A 21,276-nucleotide genomic window follows, 5' to 3' on the forward strand; every position below is an offset into this window, starting at 1 on the left:
TGTGTGTGTGTGTGTGTGTGTGTGTGTGTGTGTGTGTGTGTTCTACTGTGCAGCCCAGGTTAGCCTTACATTCATGATCCTCCTCCTGTTCTATCTTTCCCCATCTCCAAAGTGTTGGGATTACAAGTATGTACTCCTGGAATTTGACCACCATTCCTGATCACTCTAGAATCTTTATTTTGGCCACAAATATGTGGTGGATTGTAAGGAACACCCATGGTTCACCAGTTGGCCTACCAAAAATCCCAGAAAATAGTCAGACCTTTTCAGCAGGCAGGATGACCACAGGGCCGATGACAGCCTACAGGGATAGGCCAGAACAGCTAACAATAGAAGACTCCAAGTGCTCCTCATGCTCCCTTGGAAAGTCCCACCACACTCACAGTTGGTATGCATCCTCACAAAGGAAGTTCTGGTCCCGACTAGGGGTGGAACCAGTACCTTAAAAGGGGCAGGACATTGCTGGGCTATTGCTGACAGGTTGGAACACCCTTTGCAGCAAGAGGGTTTGGAAGATCCTGCTGAGGAAGAAGGGCAAGTTGGAAGTAAGGTGTGGACTCGGGTTAGTCTGGGTTCTCCACCTCTTTGGAGGTGAGTCGCCCAAGTGAAGGTGGTTTCCAATAAAGCCTTCCCTTTATTAACCCACCTGCAGGGAAAAGTGAGGGTGTGAGCCCTTGGGTTGGCTGGCCGGGTCAGACAGTGTTAAAGCCAAGCTCCAGGACCTCACCTTGGTGGGCTGGGCAAGCAGGTCATCATATTACAAATTATAAATAGAAAATAAAATTATCCGGTGCGACTGGGGAAGACACAATAAAGTCCTCGGCAAAGAGTGCCTACCAGCAAACCCAGTTACCAAGGACCAGACACCACTCTCGGGTAAAAGTTGCCTAAACCAAGAAGTTCCTAGCACAGCCCACCTTTCTCTCTCTCTCTTTCTCATCCTCTCTCCCTATCAGCTTCACCTGCTGCCCACATCCCCAGATCTCAGCCAGCAGGTCCCTCGGGGCTTCGGTTTCCTGTAGAGCCTGGAGGACTTCTGTCCTTGGAAGCTCAGCCCATTAACTCCTCCGCCAAGCTGTAAAGAAGGCGAGAGTACCAATGCATGCCAGTCGGCTGGACTGCACCCCCAGGGAGCAGAGCCCCGAGCGCGTGCAGCAGCCTCAAAGGGGCAAAGGCGCGGTGGGCCCACTGGTGACTCTCTAGAACAGCGTAGCAGGAGGCGAGGACGTCGTTGACCAGCAGCGTCCCGTGCGCAGTGAGCGGTGCGAACACGCCCACGGCTTCCTCGCGCGCCACGCGGGCTACGCGCGCCGGCCGGAGCGCGTCCCCGCCAGGAGCCAGCACTGAGTCGCCAGCACGTAAGCGGCGCGCGAACACCGGTGCAAAGTCACCTGGAGCAGGCGCTGGCCCGCGAGCGGCGAACACCAGATGCCAGGGTGTGAGCAACAGTTTGCGCGGAGGCCTCTCGGTCTCCACAGCCACGAACGAGGCGCGGCGCTGCAGATCCCGGTCCAGGAAGAGCAGCACTGGCGTAGGTACCACTCGGCCCGCTGCATCAGCGGCCAGTACCCAGTCACCACGATGGAGTTCCCGCAGTCCCTTCCGTTCGCCGCTCCGCAAGCGCACCGTGGCATTTCCCGGAAAGCAGCCTCCAGCTCGGACCGCCAGTGAGTTATCTGCAAGCCACAATCATAAAAAGGATTAAGTCCAGATCAGCCAGTGCAAGTACAGTCAAGATGTGGGTCAAGCCCAATGTAGATCTCACCAGCCTCGGGACAGCTTAATTTCCCAGGGATCTATCCCCACCAGGAGTGGAAATGGAAAAGTGTTTTTACAAGCATTAGCCTGGTTGGTCTCCCTTAGGGTAGCAAGAAAGCTATGGTAGAGCTCCCTTTGGATGGACCATCATCTGGCCTCTACTGTACCAGCTTTGACCGACACGTGGATGTGGTTGCGGGACTCGTAGTAGACCCAGTCGAATCCGGCTTCCACAGCTAGGCGCGCCAACAAACCATACTTATTACGGTCACGGTCAGACGTGGTGATGTCCAAGGCGCGGCCTTCGTAGTGGAGTGAATCCTGTGCGTGGTGGCCGTCTTCGTCCCAGCCTTCAGTCACACGTAGGCGTACTCCGGGCCACATGTTCATCACCGCGATGGCTAGAGCATTCACCCGCTCTTTGCAACGCTAATGGGGGAGGGGGGATAAAGAAGCGGGTTTCCCACTTCCCACCATCTCCAAGCAAGATGAGGAAGGGCGAGGCAGAAGCGACCATTAAAACATCTTTATTCTCTGGATCCATTTCACTCCCTCCCAGCGTTTGGGAGTCGTGGGGAAGAGAGGATCTGAATAGGTGCAGTCACCAGTCTGTACTCCCTTGCCTGGGCATGCTTGGAGAACCGAACCCGTCTGAGGTTGAGAGGGGTTGTACATACCTAGTTATTCACCCATTCTCAGTGCTCGCCCCTCACCCCTATTTGTTCCATGATCTCATCCCAATCAGAGAGAACTGTAGTAGAGAGGGAGAATGGAAGTTTGGCTAGGGAGGGCCTGGCTCCCCAATCTAGCCCTATTTGAGCTTGACCCCCGCCCCGGGCCCCAGCTGCCCTCCCTCCGTCTGATTCATCTTTTGTTTGGTTGCCTTCCCTGGCACTGGGCATTGCTTCCTTCCTTCCTTCCTTCCTTCCTTCCTTCCTCCTCCTCCTTTCAGCCTCTAGCGTTAACCCATTGGTGGTCTGGGTGCGCCCCTACAGAGGTGCCCAAGAGGAGCCGCGTGGGATCAAGGCTACTGGAAAAAGGATTGGGTGGCGGGGGCTGCACGAAGCACAATAGCCTTTCTCCGAGATGACTTAACTAAGCGAGAATCTCGAGGCCGGGAACGCGTCGGGAGAAGCGGACTCAGCAGCTACAGCTACAAAGACGCTTTTCAGCCGCCCCGGCTCAGGGAGAGGAAAGGGCAGAGCGCCGCGCCCTACGTCCCCGCTCCCGCCCGCCAGATCCCCTCCCCCAGCGTGGCCAGCCTGCCACTGTGTCAGTCCTGAGAGCCCCCATCTCGCCCGTCTCTGTTCCAGAATCATCCCTGAAAGGCGTGGGAGCAGAAGCACCTGAGAATGGAGCTGCCCTGGCGTGGAACTGCCCCCACTTTCCCGCTCAGGGTGGGAGTGGAGGGAAAGGAGCCACAGCCGGGGGCCTGCAACCCTGGGGGAGGGAGGCCACAGTTATCTTGGCTGCTCCGGTCTGGGAGTTGGAGACCTTGGCGCGCCAGAGCCGGGGACGCGGCGGGAGCAGGAGCGCAGGAGGACCGGCCGAGAACAACTTTTTTCTTTGTCTCTCACCTCGAACTTGGACTGAAGTGTTTGCTAGATGGACATTTGCCCCCTACCCTTCTTTCTAGTCAACTTCACCTCTGCAGAGGCATTGGACAAGTGGTAGCTCTTTCTAACTTTGTGTCGTTTTGTCCCCTAAAAGGGCCCTGACCTGCGGGGGCAGTAGCGCAGTACAGAGCCAACTCAATGGAGTCCTTTTGCAGTCAGGGTGTGGGAGATAAGCAGGGCTGGGTGTGTGCGTTAGGGGGGTTTCCCAGGCCCCTGGAGGCCTCCTAAGCCTGTTGCTTGTTCTATCCCTCTACTGCAGGTTTCAGCCAGAGGCAAGGACCTTAATGTCCCATGACCAAGGTGAGGAAGGGAAGCTCCTTCCCAATTTACTGGAAAGAGGATGGCATCACCACTGGGACAAGAGGGGATTCTTGGCTTGGAGTAATTGGTTCTTACCTTCCATCCCAGCAATCTGGAGGTAGAGGCAGGAGGATTTCTATGAGTGCTACCTAGCAAGTTTTAGGCCTGTCAGGGTTATGTAGTGTCTCAATAAATAAGTAAGGAAAGAGAGAAAGAGAGAAAGAGAGAGAGAGAGAGAGAGAGAGAGAGAGAGAGAGAGAGAGAGAGAGAAGGAAGAAGAAGAAGAAGAANGAAGAAGAAGAAGAAGAAGAAGAAGAAGAAGAAGAAGAAGAAGAAGAAGAAGAAGAAGAAAAGAGAAGAGAAGAGAAGAGAAGAGAAGAGAAGAGAAGAGAAGAGAAGAGAAGAGAAGAGAAGAGAAGAGAAGAGAAGAGAAATTCTTTCTCCCCTGTACAGGTTTTCCTAACCACATAACCTGGAAAACTATGCAGTTAGTCAGAGGAAATCCATACACACACACACACACACACACACACACACACACACACTACCCTGCCCCCTGCACATACAATTAGGTGGTGTAATGGAAAGTAGATAGGACTCAGAACCAGGAGTTCTGAACCTGGTCTCAGCAATGCTACTATTTGGCTGTGAGGCTTTGATTAAATTGCCTTTTCCTCTTGAAGCCCAGCTCTCAGATATAAAATGAGAGGTGGGGTGGGATGGAGAAACATGTCCCACTGGTTCAGGGCCCCTCTGTAGCACTTGCTCCAGAATGGTAGCTGAATTGAATTATTTATTCAAAGCAGAGTCAGTCCTCAAGCTAAGGTGAGTTTAGATGGCCCAGAAACCCTTGATTCTCAGGTGTGTTTGTCTCTTCTGAGGACTGTTTTTTGGTCACCCCCAACCCCAAAGTCTGTTGTTTAGACCCTAGTATAGGCTACCTTTCCCATGTGAAGAACAATGGCCACCCCATCCCCAGGTAGATGGTCTGGTAACCTGACTCTTGCCCATCTCTTTTCCAGCCCCCTTCTTTTGGCTCGCAGAGCTTTTGAACATTAGGCCAAGAGCCAGGCTAAGTGTAAAGCCTTATGCAGGCTACCTATCCTAGCCAGCTCCTGGCCCCCAGCTCACCCCAGCCCTTCCTGCCTGGCTCAGTGACTGACCCCCGGTCCACGCCTCAGCCATTTCCCGTCTCGCCTGCCGCCATCCTCCTTTCCCCGCCCTCGCGCTCCAGCCTCTCCCAGATTCACTCTCACTCGGCAGTTCCTCCTCCCCCTCCCCATCCCAGACTCTCTCCCAGGTTGGATACCTCCAAACCACTAGCCAGCCACCAGGTTATTTGCTTTCCTGAAGGGTGTGATGAAGGAGATCTCACTTTATTTTATTTTAGTTTAGGGTCTTTGGGGATGAAGGGACAGTTCATCCTCCAGGGTTGTGGTAGGAAAATTGAGGAGCTGATGGTGTGGTAGAGCGGGTGGGGAGAAACTCTCCTTACCTCTGTCATCAGGCGGTCTGCGCCGCTGTTCTCCTCATCCTTGAAGATTATGTCGGGGTTGTAGTTGGGTACGAGGTCCCGGAAGCGCTCCGACCCCCTTGTTACCCTCCCCTCCGCTGGCCCACTCGCGCCCAGGGTCCGCTCGGGCATACTGGGCACAAACTGCTTGTATAGCAGAGGCACAAGTTGCTTGCGCACATAACGCCGCCTGCCAACCGGTCCTCGGCCTGGCCCGCAGCTCTGGACAGATAGTGCCAGGAGTGCCAAGCAGCACAGGGGCATCAGACTGGCCGGCAGAGCCATGGGTGCAGTGGACTTGGGTCGAAAGGGAGCGTTCTTGTCCTCACTGGCTCTCCTGTCAATTGGGCATCTCCGCAGGAGCTAAAGAGCACCGCAGATAGAGAAGGTCCCCAGAGTACCTGGAGAGCTGTGGCTCTGAACACTTGGCAGCCGCTAACTCTGCCTACATGCCCTGGGGAACCTGGAACCTACTACTGATAGACTACCATTACAGAGCAGGTGGGTCGAGGGTGAGTGCCAGCCCAGCCGGTCTCTGCTGCCCCGCTCCCGGGCTCCCAGAAACGCCCTGACTCCGCCTTAAGTGGTCCCGGGCCCCGCCCCCCGCCCTTCTCCCAGGGCTGTCCCGCCCCCTCCCACCGGGGCGGGGGATCTAGCAGTCACCACTGGACACCACTGTTCCATTACTCCACTGAAGTGTGTCCCATCCTGGAAACCAGGCAGGCACCTGCTTAGGAAATCCCTGAAGCTTTAGAGTCCTGGCTGCCTGGATAAGCATCCTTCTACCTCCGAGTCTAAATTAGGCACCAAACTATCTTCCTGGGCACTAGTCTTTGCTCTCCTAAAGTCTACCCTGGCACACCATGCCCTATGCTGTCCTTTGGGAAGTCTGAGTTCCAAGGCCATCCAAGCCCTTTGGGCAAGCCATCAAAGCCTTCCTTCTCCCTGCTCCTCCTCAAGTCTCCCCGATTTCTCTCAACACTCATCCATAACCAAGCAAAGATCCCAGAGGATCATTTTCCTTGGTGGTTTTATATCTTCTTGGGAACAGAGCCTGACACTCATAATCCAGTTTGGAACTTTTTTTTTTTTTGAAACAGGGTTTCTCTGTATAGCCCTGGCCGTCCTGGAACTCACTTTGTAGACCAGGCTGGCCTCAAACTCAGAAACCCGCCTGCCTCTGCCTCCCGAGTGCTAAACCTACTGCGTCTGTGTTTGTATATGCCGGCTATCGCCTGTGGAGGTCAGAGGACCTTTGGGAGTCCGCTTCCTCCTTTCCCAGCGGGTTCTAGGGATTGCACTCAGGTTGGTCAGGCTTGTGTGGCAAGTGCTTTTACCTGGTGTTTACCTTGCCAGGTCAGGACTTTCCAAGTTTTATGTCCTCTTAAACGGTTGCCAGATACCCAACGGTCACTTTTTATCCCTCCTCTCCTTCTGACAGAATCTACTGTAGTTCAGGCCTGGTCTCAAACTCACTTCACAGAGAAGGCTGACCTTGAATGTTTTCTCCTTTGGCCTCTAACTTCCCAACACTGAAATTAGTCATGCACTACCACACCAGGTTTATGTGGTGCTTGGATCAGAACCAGGGCCTTCAGGGCTCAGCAGTTAAGAGCACTGACTGCTTTTCCAGAGGACCTGAGTTAGATTCATAGCACCCACAGGGTGGCTAACTCCCTTCTCTCTGTAACTCCACATGGCGGGGGGGGGGNGGGGGTGTCCAATGCTGTCTTCTGGTCTCCTCGGGCAACAGGCATGTAATTGGTACAAGCAAAACACCCATACTTATAAGATAAAATGTTAGGGGTGGTGTGGTGTGTTAATTTCAGTCCTTGGGGATCAGGGGCAGGCAGATCTCTGTGAGTTTAAGGCTAGCCTGGTCTACAAAGTGAGTTCCAGGACTGCCAAGGCAACACAGAGAGACATCAACAAAACAGAACAAAAGTAAAAACAAAAACCAAAACAAGTAAGTACATAATTAAAAATAAAATAGAGCCGGGCGTGGTGGCACACGCCTTTGATCCCAGCACTCAGGAGGCAGAGGCAGGCAGATTTCTGAGTTCGAGGCCAGTCTGATCTACAAAGTGAGTTCCAGGACAGCCAGGGCTATACAGAGAAACCCTGTCTCAAAAATCCTAAAAAAAATAAAATAAAATAAAATAAAATAAAAAACCAGGATTCAGATATGCCCGGCAAGCACACAACTGATCTTTATGCACTGAGCAACATCCCCATTTCCCTTTGATTGAGATGGTCGGGGTCGGTCGCATGCAGCCAAGCTGGGCTCAGTCTTGCTGTGCTGTGTCCTGGGCTTTCACATCAGCTTCTGAGTAAGTTGTCATTTGGAAGCTGCCAAAGGGCCGTGGACACCTAAAGTCCTGGTCTGTGGGGGATGGCTCTCTTCTCCTCCGGTTGCCTATCTCCTCCCCCTCTGGACCACAGACTCTATTTCAAATCCTTCAGGCCTCATCACAGAGACATTAACCCACAGGGGTTCCTACCTAGCATTTAATTCAGTTACGGGGAACCAGAGGCCACTTGGGGAGAAAAGGATTTCAGCTCACATGTTCCAATCACAGTCCATTTATAAAGGGAAATCAGGACAAGATCATCAGGAAGGGGACTAGATGAGATGGTTCAGCCATTATGAGCACTGGCTGCTCTTCCTGGAGGACCCAGGTTCTGTTCCCAGCTCTCGCATATGGTGGTGCACAACCATCCACAACTCCAGTTCCAGGGGGTCTGACAACCTTCTTCTGACTTTCTGGGGGACCAGGCACACACATGGTAAATATACATACATACCCATAAAGTTCTCACATACACAAACCCACAAAAATCCAAAGTGAAAACCTTAAGCCAGGAACCTGGAGGAAGGGCCTGAGACAGAAGCTACAGAGGCAGGCTTGCTCCTCCTGGCTTGCTCAGCCTGTTTTCTTATGCAACCCAGGACCACCTGCAGGGGGCGTGGTAGCACTGCCCACAGTGGGCTGGGCCCTCCCACACCAGTTGTTAAAGAAAATGCTCTGAAGATCTACCTATAGATCAATCTTATGGAGGTATCTTCTCAATTAAGATTCTCTTTTTCCCACGTCTAGATTTGTTTCAAGCTGCCAAAAAGCAGTCATGACAATAACAAACCCTGTTTGCTATCATAAAGGTGGAGAGAGGGGTCAGCTGCTTTTCCAAAGGACAGAGGTTTAATTCCCAGCACCCACTTGGCAGCTGATCATTAGTCTGTGTTTCCAATACCAGGGGATCCAACACCTTTCTTAAGGCCACCACAGGCACTGAACTCCCATGGCACACAGATATTCATTCAGGCAAAATACTCGGGACACATAAATAAAAACAAAATCTAAAAGTTTTAAAGCCAATTCAAATGTAAGAGAGACATCCCAGCATGTCAGAGCTCACTCTGCTCTTACAGAGGACCCATAGCTCACAGCTGACCATGACTCAGCTCTAGGGGTCCAACACCATTTCCTAGCATCCATGGGCATGTGTACGCACACATACACGAATAAATAGTAGATCTTTAGGGCTAGAAAGGCTGCTCGGTTAGAAGCACTTGCTGTTAATGCAGTAAGACCTGTGCTTGGCTCTTGGCACCCACACGGTGGTTCACAACTTTTTGCAGTTCCAATTCCAAAGAATAGGATGCCCTCTTCTGGACTCTAGGAGGCGCCAGGCATGCACATGGTACATAGAACATCCATGCAAAGTCACTCAGACATGTAAGCTAAAAAAATAAATTTTTATTTTTATTTTACATATACGAGTGTTCTATCTGTATGTACACCTGCTTGCCAGAAGACGGCATCATATCATACTACAGATGGTTGTGAGCCACCATGTGGTTGCTGGGAATTGATCTCAGGACCTCTGGAAGGAAAGACAGTGCTCTTAACCTCTGTGATTTGGAGACCAGCCTAGTCTGCTTTACATATTGAGTTCTAGGCCAGCGGAGGCTACATATGAGACTGTCTCAAAGCAAGACAAGGCTGGGGACATGGCTCAGTATGTAAAAGCACTACCGAGCCTGACTACCCGATTCCAGTCTGAATCCACATGGTAAAAGGGAAAATGGAAACAAGTTGTTCTCTGCCCTCTACACTTAGATGTGTGAGCATGAGTGTATACACACACACACACAAAACAAAAACCGCTTCCAATGTACCACTGTAGGGCAGCAATAAACTGCCCGGGTACTATGGTATTAGAAGATCCGGCACCTTTCAGACAAAGCAGCTTTCAGCACCAGCTGGTTTATCATGCATTTCCAAGGCCATCCAGTCTAGCTTAAAGTACTGCGCTTGGCAAGTATTTGTGGAATCTACACTTTTTGTATTCCATGTTTGCCCTCCCTCACCCAGTTCCAAGGCTAGCACTCAGTGATTGTACAAACTAGAAAAAGTGGGGTACAGTGGGGACCCCGCTGATGCCTGTCTTCCACTTACAAGGAAATGGTCTTAGAGACGGGAAGGCAGCTCCATGGTATTGAGGCTGCTTAACAAGCATAGGTCCAGGTTTGCTGGACCCAGGATTGCCAAGGCCAGCGGGGCTAGCTCAGCAGACAGAGGCATTGAGTTTGATTCCCCAGGATCCACACAACGGAAGCAAAGTTATCCGATTAACTCCATACATAGACACCATGATATCTTCTTGACCCCAATAGTTAAATTTTAAAGAATTCTATGCCCAGATATGGCCTTTAATCCTAGCACTAAACAGACAGGGGCATGTGGATCTTTGGGAGTTCAAGGCCAGCCGGATCCATAGCACGAGTTTCAGGACAGCAAGGGGCTACACCCTGGGTCAAACAAAACAAACAACAGTACTTATAAACAACTGAGGGAAACTGGTGGCCTCTGAAGTTGTGCAGTGTACAGTCTGTAGAGGTCTACAGGTTTGTTCCTTCCTCAACACAGGAGGACATCAAGGAATTGACAGTCTACACAGCTGGACTCAGGTTCTTCTGAGGTAGGAATAGAACATTGCCAGCCAGGACTCTTTACAGCCAGCTGCTGCTGCCTGCTGGGAGGTGAGGGCTGCAGGTGGGCAGGGGGATGGCATCTTAAGTGTGTGCGCATGCCCAACTCCCAAGGTATAGAAACAAAGCCCCAAGTAGCGGGGAGAGTTCAGAAGACCAGCCAACTTTTGGGAGGAGGGGGTATTGAACATGAGGGCTCACCATGTAACCTGGGCTGGCCTGTAACTTCCAATGTAGACTAGGCTGGCCTCACAAAAATCATACACCTGCCTGCCTCTGCTCCCTGAGTGGTTAGAGGGGGTGGGTTGCTACTCCCAGCAGAGGTAGCCCAAGTAAAGCTGTGGGCAGAATGACAGCCCTCTGCAGAACTGTCTGGCCAGACACCAGATTGACAGCTCTACAGAGAGAAAGGAATGGCCGAGAATGGCTCAGGACTGGTTGGAACAGGGTACTCAAATAGACACAGAGACAGGCTCTTTACAAAAGAACCAAGAAAACCCTGGGAACAACTTTATTGCTCGTGGGTGCAGCCGCCTCCTCCCAGCACCCTTGGTCTCTCCAGTGGTCCAAAACCCTCTACAGGCTAGCACAGTGCATCGGCTCTTCTGGGCCAGAGGCAAGGAAGATAGCCTATCTCTAGAACCTAACCCTGGCCCAGTCCCCCAACTCCCACCCACCCTATTGCACATCAAATCATGTAAACATGGCTTCAGGCATGGCCTGGAACAGGATTGAGGCAGATAGATGTGTAAACGTATTTGGGACCAGGAACTAGAGCGAGTCCCCCAGCTCTACCGGATGGATGCTCAGGCCACAGCTACATCTGAAAAGGCAGGAGGCCAGCAGGGTCCCAAACTCTGGCTCAGATTAAGCAACAGTGCAGACGGTCTGTCCCCTCTGTCACCTACTCTCTCAGATTCCAGGTCCTGAGGTCCAGCCACCTGGGGCCTGCCACCAGGCCTAGGCATTGCCCAGTTTTCTCCTTCTCAGGCCCCAGCTGGAGGTCATTGATGCTGCTTCTTCCTAGAGGCCCGGGGAAAACCAGAGACAGGCAGTGGCAGTCTGTCCAGCCCTGGAAAAGAGAGGGTAGGCAGTGAGAGGGGGCACGGGTCAGCTCCTCAGAGGTGAGGCGACAGGACAGAACAACGGGTGAAAGAGATGGGTGACCTATAAACAGGGAGCACACCCTTTTCTCTGCTGGGGCCACCCCTGCTTCAGCATGAACTTCCTGCCAGCCAGCCCATGCTCCACACTCCCTTACCAAAGGCTCGAATCAGCTCTGCCCTCACGGCTGCAGTGAAGGTCTTCACCAGACAGAGTGTGGTGAGGCCAGCAAAGGCTGCATTGTAGAGAAACACGATGTAGAAATTGCCTAGCCAGTTGAAGCGTCCAAAGTCACCCAGCAGGTCAAAGCGTGTCAGCCCTGAAGTACAAAGTCCGCAATCAGAAGGGGGAAATCCCCCAAACCCTCTCCTCAAAGGAAACCAACTTTCTGCTGCCTCCTAGTGGCCACGACCGAACATTACCTAGCATCTGCTGTGCATGCCTCCCAAGCCCACGCCTAGGCCAGAGCAGGACTACTGAATGTATCTGTAGCTATGTTCGTTGCTGTTCCCCCTCCCAGAGTTGTATCCTCTCTTTCAGCGGGGCTCCCTGTAGCCTCAGGGAGCTCTAGGCTCCCAGGACTATAAGTGGTTCCTGACTAGAAAGCTACAGGTTGGCTGGCAGTTAAGTTTCCACCAGTGCACAGCAGAGTGCAGTCATCACACTGCTTCCTATCCCGGTTCCACTTCTGGACAGCCGAGGGACACAGGGCAAGTTCCTTACATGCTCTGGACCTGTTCCTTCCATGTAATCAGAAAACAAGAGACTATGACTATGAAGTCAGTATACATCATGTCTGCTTGTACCAGGCGCTCTTAAACCACTCACCACTGAAGCAGCTGAGGATGCGAACAACTCGGCATTCTTTTGCTGCCAGTCCCCCAGGACTGTAAGTGTAAGCCACCATGCCTAACATCTAAACCCCGTCACAACCTTCTCAAGTCACAGACCTGAACCCGCATTTAAATACACATTCTGACTGCTTCCGTTGGAAATAACTAATGGACCAGTAAGCTTAATTTCCTCCAAATTCCTATGGCATAGAAGAGAAAGCACGTGTTGAACATTCCTAACCCAAAATTACAAAACGTGGGCCAAGAGAGATGGCTCAGGGGGTAGACACTTGCTGCCAAGCTGACAGCCTGAGTTCAATTCCCCACATGGTCCAAAGGAAGAACCAACTCCTGCAAGTTGTTGTCTGATACAGTTCCCATACACATAAAATAAATAAACGTCATCTTAAAAATGAAAAGAAAGGTACTGAAGAGATAGTTCCTAGCACTGTGGAGGCTCGGACAGGATGATTAGTAAGACCTGAGCAGTTTTCCTTAGTTACAGGGTTTCCCTGTGTAGCTGAGGCCTGACACTCCCACTAAGCTCAGCCTGCTGCCCCTCCCCCTTCACTACTCACCAAGGGTTCTGGAGAAGACAGGGAGTGCTGAGCTGAGGACCAGGAGGCAGACACAGTTCCCAATGATCTGAATGGGAGCAGAGAAGAGGAAAGGTGACAAGAGCCGTGAGCAGGTGACAAGAGCCGTGAGCACGGCAGCATTTGGGAGGCAGAGGCAGGAGGATCTCTGAGTTCCAGGACAGCCAGGGCTGTTACACAGAGAAACCCTGTCTCAGGGGGAGTGGGGACACAACAACAACAACAACAAAGCTGCCAGCGCCCAGCTGGGTACCTGTGTCATCGATGTGTCATGCCACCTAGGCCTCAGGCTTCCGAAGAGTGGAGAGCTGTAGAAACCTGCCACTGAAGCCACCATCAGGTAACTGCCACTGCGTTAGGGAAGAACCTGGCAGCTTCTAAGAAGCAATGACTGCTTCTCTCAGACCTTCTCTAGATCAAGGTTTTCTGTGTGATGTGTACACGTGTGTGCAGAGGCCACAGATCAAGGCTGGGTGTCTTCTATCATTCTCCACATTACTTACTATTATGTTGTATTCTTGTGTACCTGCGTGCCACTGCACACACATGTGTGCACACACAACTTCCCAGGGATGAATTCAGGTCATCAGGCTTCTTGCATAGCAGGCACTGAACTGTTTTTTTAAAACAATACTTCCTAGGGCTGGACAGATGGCTCAGCGGTTAGAGCCCTGGCTGTTCTCCCAGAGGTCCTGAGTTCAATTTCCAGCTCAAAACTGTCTGCAACTCCAGTTTCAGGGGTTAATACACATCCAAGCAAGACACCAATGCACATGAAAATGAATTATTTAAAAAGATATACATCTAGTGTGGGGAGGGGCAGTATGAGCATGTGAATGTGGATGCCTGCAGGGGGGAGAAGATAGTGTCAGGTCCAAGAGCTGGAGTTACAGGCAGTGGTGAGCCACTTGACTTGGGGGCTGTGAACTCAACTCAGGCTCTCTTGAAAGAGCATCAGGCACTCCGAATGGCTGGGTCCTTCCTTGGCCCTTGCTGGCCCACCCTGTCAGCCTACTTTATGGGGCTGGGTATTTCGACCCTGAAGTGTGGCTAGACTGGTTCTTGAACAGCCACGGGTCTTTCTGGCTGTCCCTAACTGACTGAGTTATCTTCCCAGTCCTCAAGACCAAGTATGTCCTTCTTTCTGAGCCCATGTTAGCTGAAGACATGCGGCCTCCCTGGTCTCCCCAGTGCTCCCAGGGGTCTATTAAGAGACCCAGAGGCAGGTATGGTGGGCAGAGGCCACAGGAGTCCCAGAAGGATACAATATCAGTACAACCTGGATGATGGCGCCGAAGGATCCCAGTTTGGAGAAGGAGACCTGGCCTAGGGCAGCATCCTGTGGATGGGGTGGCATTAGTGAGAGACAGACAGACAGACAACCCCACTCCGAACACCAGGACCACCTAGCCTTCCCTCTGTCCTCTCCTCGACTGTCTCTCTCTCCAACCTCCCCCTACCTGCTGCAGTACAAACTGGTGGAACTTTGACCCCATAGCCCATTCTGGCCTGGAACTTGTGGCAATCCACCTGCTTCAGTAGGATAACAACACGAGACACTCTAGCCAGCCTCCCCACCCTTTCTGAGTTAAGCCTCTAGCCCGTACCTGCATGCCCCGCGGCATGGCAGCCTCATCGATGAGCAGCTCTAGGATGTGGACGGCCACGATGAGGACAGACAGGCCCTGTGTGCAGCAAGGTCACCACTCCCATCATCCCCGCTCCGCCCACAGGTGAGCTAAAAGCACTCTCTTCATTTAGCACTTTCAGCATACTCAGCTTCCCACCAGGCTGCTGTTAGCATTACTCATAGCCCTTTAAGGACGGTACTCAGTGAACTCCTTCCAAATGGGGGACCGCAAAAGACTAACTAGAAAGAGCATACCTACAGGGATGGGAAGGGGAGGCTCTGCGAGCACTTGACTAACACGTGCAAAGTGCTGGGTCAGTCGCCAGCACAACCGCCCCCCCGCCCCTCCCCCACATGAGATGAAGTCCTAATTTACTCTCACTCCAAGGCAAGTCTGTATACCTCACCTCCCCAATGACTTTGTGTGATATAGGCCAAGTCAGTTGTACTTGGCAGCACATAAGGTAGGCCCTCTTAGTGGCAACTTCTACTATGGCTGACAGCCATGACAGCGTACACCTTTGTCATCCCAGAGGAAGCTAAAGTACCAAGGTCCCACTAAGGCATGTGAACCCACCGTCAGCACCAGCAAGCACAACATGGCCAGAGGGTAGCCCAGGTTCCTTTGCCAGGCTGACGCCTTCCGACGCTTTTCTGTGAGGGGATGGGAGGTCGTTAGTAAGTACTTGGAACAAGGAACAACTTTCCTTGGGTAAACTACCAGGTCACATACCCAAGAGGACCCTCTGTGCCTGCAGAGCCAGGACCTGTCTATGCAGCAGTTCCATGTCCAGTGGCAGCCAGCAGGAGGTGGGATCTGAGGGCAGAGGACACACTTCCCTCCAGTACTCAGTCCTTGCCAAGGCTGGGCCACCACCTCCCAAGCAAGGGGGGATTTAGACTCACTGCAGATTCTTCGAGTCAGAGCTGCCTCCTCAAAGGCTGAGCAGTTCAGTTGTTCTTCCAGGTCTTCCAGTAGCTGAGGGCAGAGGACAGGGAGGAGCTGTCAGAGGCTCCCGATCCTGACAGCTCTCCTCCAACTCGCGTGTACCATCCTGTGCCCAGCAGCTTGTACCCCTTCCGATTCCCTGTGTTCTGACCAACTCCAGATGAAGGGAAGGGGGTGGGGTGGGGGTGGGGGACACAGAAGCCAAGCAAGGGTGTGGCCTTCTGCAAGCTGTGCACAACACAACTGTAGGTCCATTTCATGGTTTGGTCTCAGATGTAGGAAACTGACCCTGAGCAAGAGGCAGGGAGCACTACATACCCGGGGCTTGACCAGCAACTTCCCAGTGACAGAGAACATTCGGGCGAGACCTAGTGGAGTGCACACTGTAGGCACAAGAGCTGGTCAGTCACATGCCACACCTTTCACTCCCTCCCCACCCCCTTCCTCCCTGACTGATGCCCGAAATGCCCTCTTCCTCTCCCAGATTCTGACACTCACCCAGAAGCAGCAGAACTCCGAGGAAGGAGATGCAGGAGTAGAGATAGGGAAGGTAGTACTCCCAGAAGTCTAGGACAATAAAAGGCATGTCAACTTGTCTTGCTCATGTCTGATCTCTAGGAGGTGACAGGGCTCAGGGTCTAGACAAGAACACATGTCAGACACCTACAGTCACGTAGCACAGGGTTACAGATGGAGCAGTGGGTACACTAAGGATCCTCACTTATACAAGAGGACAGCTGCCATCTGATGCAGGTGACCAGTGGTAACCTGTAGCCAGATCCTCTCCCTTGTTAGGCAAGGCAGATATTGCAATGAAACTTCTCAATTCTAAGATGGGAGGCCAGGGATAGTGACCTATACCTGTGATCCTAGGAGAACCAGGACGTTGACGTGGAAAGATTTCACGGACAGCCCGGGCTTTACAACTGTTTATCATCTATTATTTATATATTTTAAAACAGGTCTCACCTGTTTTAAAGCCCCCTGGCTGGAACTCAGAGATCTGCCTGCCCCTGCCTCCTGAATGCTGGGGTTAACCTGTGTGCTACCAAGCCAGGCTGATTACTTATCTTCAGGGTTTCTCTGTGCAGCCCTGGCTGTCCTGGAACTCACACTGTAGACCAGGCTGGCCTTGAACTCAGAAATCCACCTGCCTCTGCCTCCAGAGAGCTGGGATTAAAGGCGTGCGCCACCACCGCCCAGCTGATTACTTATCTCTTAAGTCACTGTATACAAGGGGTCCTCTCTATGTTGAATGTGTACACAGTCTCTCAGTTTGGAACTCTAGCCTACAGAAGAGGTGATAGTCCTTTCCACTTTAAGAGGACTACAGCTGATTAAATGCACACGGCTAGCCTGGCGTGGTGGCGCACGCCTTTAATCCCGGCCCTCAGGAGGCAGAGGCAGGTGGATTTCTGAATTTGAGGTCAGCCGGGTCTATAAAGTGAGTTCCAGGACAGCCAGGGCTATACAAAGAAACCCTGTCTCTCGAAAAATAAAATAAAATAAAATAAATGCACACGGCTAACTGAAGAGCCAGTTATGTGAACCACATGCATCCCTGGTCCAATGGATCCTCTAGAACCAGTGTTATATACAATTGTGGAGTCCCATGTGAGTGCTAGAAATTGAACCCAGGTCCCCTAAAGAAACACCAGTGCTCTTAACAGCTGAGCCATCTCTCCAGCCCCTTTTCTTTTGTTTTTAAGACAGCATCTTTCTCTATAGCCCTGAATGGCCTCAAACTCACTATATAAATCCATGAACCAAGGCAGTGACCCTGACTTAATCTCTGGAGCTCAAATTACAAGCTCTAAAGAGTCAGTCTTAGGAGGAACAATGGGGGAGATGGGTGGCTCAGTGGTTAAGACCACTTAAGAGCTGGGTGCTCTTCTAGAGGTCCCAGGTTCAGTTCCTGGCACCCATAAGCCAGCTCACCATCACCTCTAATTCCAGATCCAGAGGACCCAGTGACCTTTTCTGGCTTCTGTAGGCACTGCACAGATGTGGTTCACAGACAGGGGAAGCACACACACACACATAAAAGTAAATCTTTAAAAAAGAGGAGCGGGGCATGGTGGCGCATGCCTTTAATCCCAGCACTTGGGAGGCAGAGGCAGAGGCAGGCGGATTTCTGAGTTTGAGGCCAGCCTGGTCTACAGAGTGAGTTCCAGGACAGCCAGGGCTACACAGAGAAACCCTGTCTCGAAAAACCAAAAACCAAAAAAAATAAAAAATAAAAAAGAGGAAAAAGGGCTGGAGAGATGGCTCAGCGGTTAAGAGCACTGACTGCTCTTCCAAAGGTCCTGAGTTCAAATCCCAGAAACCACATGGTGGCTCACAACCATCCGTAAAGAGATCTGATGCTCTCTCCCTGTGTGTCTGAAGACAGCTACAGTATACTTAGATATAATAATAAATCTTTAAAAAAAAAAAAAAAAAAAGAGAGAAAAACACTGGAGCTGTGTTGGTTTAAATAAAGGGTCTTTCACAACTTGAGTGTTTGGCCAGGCAGTGGTGGCACCTTTAATCCCAATACTCAGGAGGCAGAAGCAGACAGAGCTCTTGAGTTCAGGGCCAGCCTATAAAGTGAGATCCAGGGCTACACAGAGAAACTCTGTCTCATAAAACAATCAAACAAAAAACCAAAGCATGACTGTTGAAGGTTTGGTGGCCACTGCAGTGTGCAGAGTGGTGCTTTAGGGAGTAACAGGAGCACAGAGCTGCGGCCATGCATAGATTTGTGGGCCTGGCAGCACCTGAGCTCCTGCTTCACCACAGCCCCGGAAACCAGATCTGGATGAGCACAGCCTGAAACCTCTGAATCTGTGTGAGCCAAGACTCTCTCCTTTAAGGCAGTGACAGACAGTTTAATCCTCACCGTAGAGTGACTCCCTGCTGGCCTTGTCATTGTCTACAATGGCAGATGCCACCCACACCATGCCCAGTACAAGCAGCGTGAGGAGGATCAACATCACCACTGTCTCGTAGACCCGGCCCAGGACACCCTACAATGGGAAGAAATGAGGAAAGCAGAGCAAAGGGTCAACCAACATCAGGGAGGAGGGAGCCCAGAGCTGTGCCTGGGCCTGGGGGGCCAAGAACTCACAAGATAGGAGGAGTATTTCTCTCTAATCACTTGTAAGCCCCACCCCCAGACACCTTCAGTCTCCTGATTTCGGCAGCACTAGTGCTCTCCTCTCACTTCTGGGTCAGCCTGCTCAATGCAAGGATCAGCAGGGACGCAGGAGGCAGCGGGATAAGCCTGGAATCCCTATGCTTCCTCTCACCTTTGGCACAGTGGCTACAACAGTGAGATAGTAACTCTCCTGCTAAGAGATCTTTGTCTCAATTTTAACTCTCAATGGTTCTACAAAGGATGGGGCCTCGACACTGACTTCTCATGTCACTACAGCCTCAGGCTCCTTGTTCCAGCCCTTAACTCTGACTGAAAGCTACAAACTATCTGCTGATGCCAGCTCCCTAGCTCTCTGACTCGGGTTGACTGACACATTCCCTGCTTACCTTTCTGGAGCCAGCAAAGCCTTCAGACTCTGTGAAGAAATATGCAAAGGGCATAAGAAAGACGAGGGACAGATTGGAGAAGAGGAAAACGAGGTTCCAGAGACCTAGAGCCAAAAAGAAAAATCAGAGCTGGTCACTGAGAGGCCGATCGACAGGTGGGGGTGTGCCTGCTGAGTCCCGAGCCGGAGGCTGCCTGCCTGCCTGCCTGCTGGGTCTCCTGATTGCCCACCCTGCTTCCCACACCACGTGCTGGTCCAGCCACATACCATGGATGAGCGAGCCGTTGAGCCACTGGATGTAGTAGTTGCGTGGCAAGGAGAGCAGCACCTCGTTGCTGATGATGGAGAACGGCAGGAGTAAGACAGCGCCCAGGGCAACCGCCAGGGTAAAGGTGCATAGCTCCAGCCTACCAGGGGAAGAGGGTATGTCAGCCCAGCACCCGCTGTCCCTGCTGCCCTAGAAACCATTTCTTTCCCAAGGGCACCCAGGGCTTTTAGAGCCAACTGAAGCCAGGGGAAGGAGCTATCCACCTGAGCTCTGCCCACTGCCATCCCAGGCTAGCCCTCACCTACAGGGTAGCCTTGGCACATAGGATGGGCACAGCTCAGGCATTCATGGGTACCCGATTACCTGCGATGTCACTTGTCTGGGCTATCCCAGGACTGTGACCCTCCCCATATATCCTACAGGGCTAACAAAGCAAGGGGCATGGCTTCTCTCTGCTTAGGGATCCAGGTTCTGGGCTTGCCTTTTTGGGTAAGAGCTCAGTCACTCCAAATGGTATACCCTTTAAGAAGGCATAAGCACAGAGGATAAAGGCCAGCTAAAAGCCAACCTCATAGGCAATGCCTGTGCCAAGGGCTGCACCAGCTGGAAACAAATTCACAAAAGAAGACTAGTGCCTTTCGTCTGTCAGTGCAGAGGGCATCTCCATATTCCTCTGTAGGTGCCACCACTGCCTGGGCAGTGCCTATAAGGAGGCCTCTCTTCTAAACAGTCTTTGTACTCAGGGGTTTGTTTTGTTTTGAAGCGGGGGGCAGGGGATCGAGACATGGTTTCTCTGACCCCTCAGGGGTTTTTAATCTTCACCAAGCCCTGTCCTGATTCCATTGACCTGTCTCCCCCTCCATTCCCCACCCACGTTGACAGTTGGGAGGTGAAGCCAAGCTGCAGCCATTTCCTGGTGACTCAGGCCCTAGCCAACATCCTGATGGTGACACTCCTAGCCTAACCAGGGAGACAGGAGCGGCAGCTTTCCTAGCGTCCCTGCGATGAGGGAAAGCAGCAAGCAGCAGACACGGGCAGAAGTAGAAACTCTCTGCTGGCTGGGTGACAGCGCCTTCTCTCCTGCCTCCAGGGGACTCTAGATCCCAGCTCCTAAGTCACTGGAGTCGGGCTTGAGGACATTGACACTCACGCAATCTTGTTAACTGTGGCATCTTCATCATCCACTGCAAGAGACAGACAGGAAGGGGAAGCAGCAAGACATCAGAAGGCGGTTCTGTGACCAAATGTATCAGAGCGTGTCCCCTGCCCCGCCACTGAAGACAGTGCTCAACAAGAGGCTCTGGTAGATCTTACACAACAAACCTCACGGCCTGTTCTCCGAACGAGGTAGCAGTGTGGTGATCAGGGGTACTCGACCATTACACAGAATACAGACCCCAATTTCCCTGCTCCTGCCCCTCCTCCCTGCCGTCACTATCATAACAGGTTCCTCTTTGGCTCAGATACAATAAACACACTGTAGTCTGTGAGGCTGTTCTCATGGGGTGGGGGCCGGGTGGGGGAAAGAACTGCTGGGGGGGGGGGTCCCAGAGAAAAGTCGCCAACGGAAGAGTACTGATGGAGACATCTTAGCTGGGTATTTGAGCAGGTTGGGTCGAGACTCTGAAACAAGTGTTTTCTGTCCCCATCAGAGATCTACAGGGCGAAAAGCCACAGTCTGGGACTCTACACAGAGAAAGACTACCATCACCAGACTTTGGGAAGCTTTGGGTCTCAGTGGGAGAGTGCTAGGCAATGAGCCAACATAAAACACACACCCAAGATTCACCCTGCAGTTGCCTACTTAATTAAGGTTTATGGAAGGCTCTCATTTGGTCCTCCCAGTGATAAAGCACCAAGTGGACTTCAGGATGTCCATTTTGTAGGAAGAAACAGGATTAGAAAAGCTAAATGGATGCCAGGTGGTGGTGGTGCACGCCTTTACTCGACTACAAAGGGAAAAAAAAAAAAAAAAAAGGGAGAAACTACTGGGACAGGAATGTGGCAGCATGCACGGTGGAGCCCAGGATTTGGGAGGCAGAGACAGGAGTTCAAGGTCATCCTTAGCTACCAAAAGAGTTCAAGGCCAGCTGGGTGCGTGGTGGCGCACGCCTTTAATCCCAGCACTCGGGAGGCAGAGGCAGGTGGATTTCTGAGTTCGAGGCCAGCCTGGTCTACAAAGTGAGTTCCAG

At 52.0% G+C, this 21,276-nt stretch overlaps 2 protein-coding genes across 2 annotated transcripts; both read right to left on the minus strand.

Moving 5' to 3' along the window:
• Positions 1 to 158: 158 nt before the first annotated feature.
• On the minus strand, positions 159 to 5,739 carry Dhh (desert hedgehog signaling molecule). Its single transcript, XM_021217238.1, has 3 exons — positions 5,170 to 5,739; positions 1,926 to 2,187; positions 159 to 1,676 (listed from the first exon to the last, which is right to left on the minus strand). Exons 1-3 carry the CDS (start codon positions 5,470 to 5,472, stop codon positions 1,051 to 1,053), a joined length of 1,191 nt encoding a protein of 396 aa, XP_021072897.1. The 5' UTR covers positions 5,473 to 5,739; the 3' UTR covers positions 159 to 1,050.
• Positions 5,740 to 10,677: 4,938 nt separating this feature from the next.
• Positions 10,678 to 20,265, minus strand: Lmbr1l (limb development membrane protein 1 like). Its single transcript, XM_029531077.1, has 15 exons — positions 20,235 to 20,265; positions 19,084 to 19,223; positions 18,818 to 18,921; positions 18,174 to 18,300; positions 15,791 to 15,859; positions 15,611 to 15,675; positions 15,250 to 15,322; positions 15,077 to 15,160; positions 14,921 to 14,997; positions 14,321 to 14,398; positions 13,979 to 14,052; positions 12,967 to 13,057; positions 12,696 to 12,762; positions 11,442 to 11,603; positions 10,678 to 11,252 (listed from the first exon to the last, which is right to left on the minus strand). Exons 3-15 carry the CDS (start codon positions 18,869 to 18,871, stop codon positions 11,185 to 11,187), a joined length of 1,089 nt encoding a protein of 362 aa, XP_029386937.1. The 5' UTR covers positions 18,872 to 18,921; positions 19,084 to 19,223; positions 20,235 to 20,265; the 3' UTR covers positions 10,678 to 11,184.
• Between the last annotated feature and the right edge of the window lie 1,011 nt (positions 20,266 to 21,276).

The sequence above is a fragment of the Mus pahari genome, chromosome 17 (assembly GCF_900095145.1).
Source record: "Mus pahari chromosome 17, PAHARI_EIJ_v1.1, whole genome shotgun sequence".
Taxonomy (NCBI): Eukaryota; Metazoa; Chordata; class Mammalia; order Rodentia; family Muridae; genus Mus; species Mus pahari.

What these genes read in the sequence shown, in the direction of transcription:
- Dhh (XM_021217238.1), bottom strand. Translation starts at nt 5,472, where the DNA reads ATGGCTCTGCCGGCCAGTCTGATGCCCCTGTGCTGCTTGGCACTCCTG. An exon ending in CAGACCGCCTGATGACAGAG is followed by an intron (nt 2,188 to 5,169) that starts GTAAGGAGAGTT and finishes CTCCCCCATTAG; the next exon opens with CGTTGCAAAGAGCGGGTGAA. An exon ending in CCACGTGTCGGTCAAAGCTG is followed by an intron (nt 1,677 to 1,925) that starts GTACAGTAGAGG and finishes TGTGGCTTGCAG; the next exon opens with ATAACTCACTGGCGGTCCGA.
- Lmbr1l (XM_029531077.1), bottom strand. Translation starts at nt 18,871, where the DNA reads ATGCCCTTTGCATATTTCTTCACAGAGTCTGAAGGCTTTGCTGGCTCC. An exon ending in GCTTTGCTGGCTCCAGAAAG is followed by an intron (nt 18,301 to 18,817) that starts GTAAGCAGGGAA and finishes TTCCCATTGTAG; the next exon opens with GGTGTCCTGGGCCGGGTCTA. An exon ending in TGTGCTTGCTGGTGCTGACG is followed by an intron (nt 14,399 to 14,920) that starts GTGGGTTCACAT and finishes TGCTGCACACAG; the next exon opens with GGCCTGTCTGTCCTCATCGT.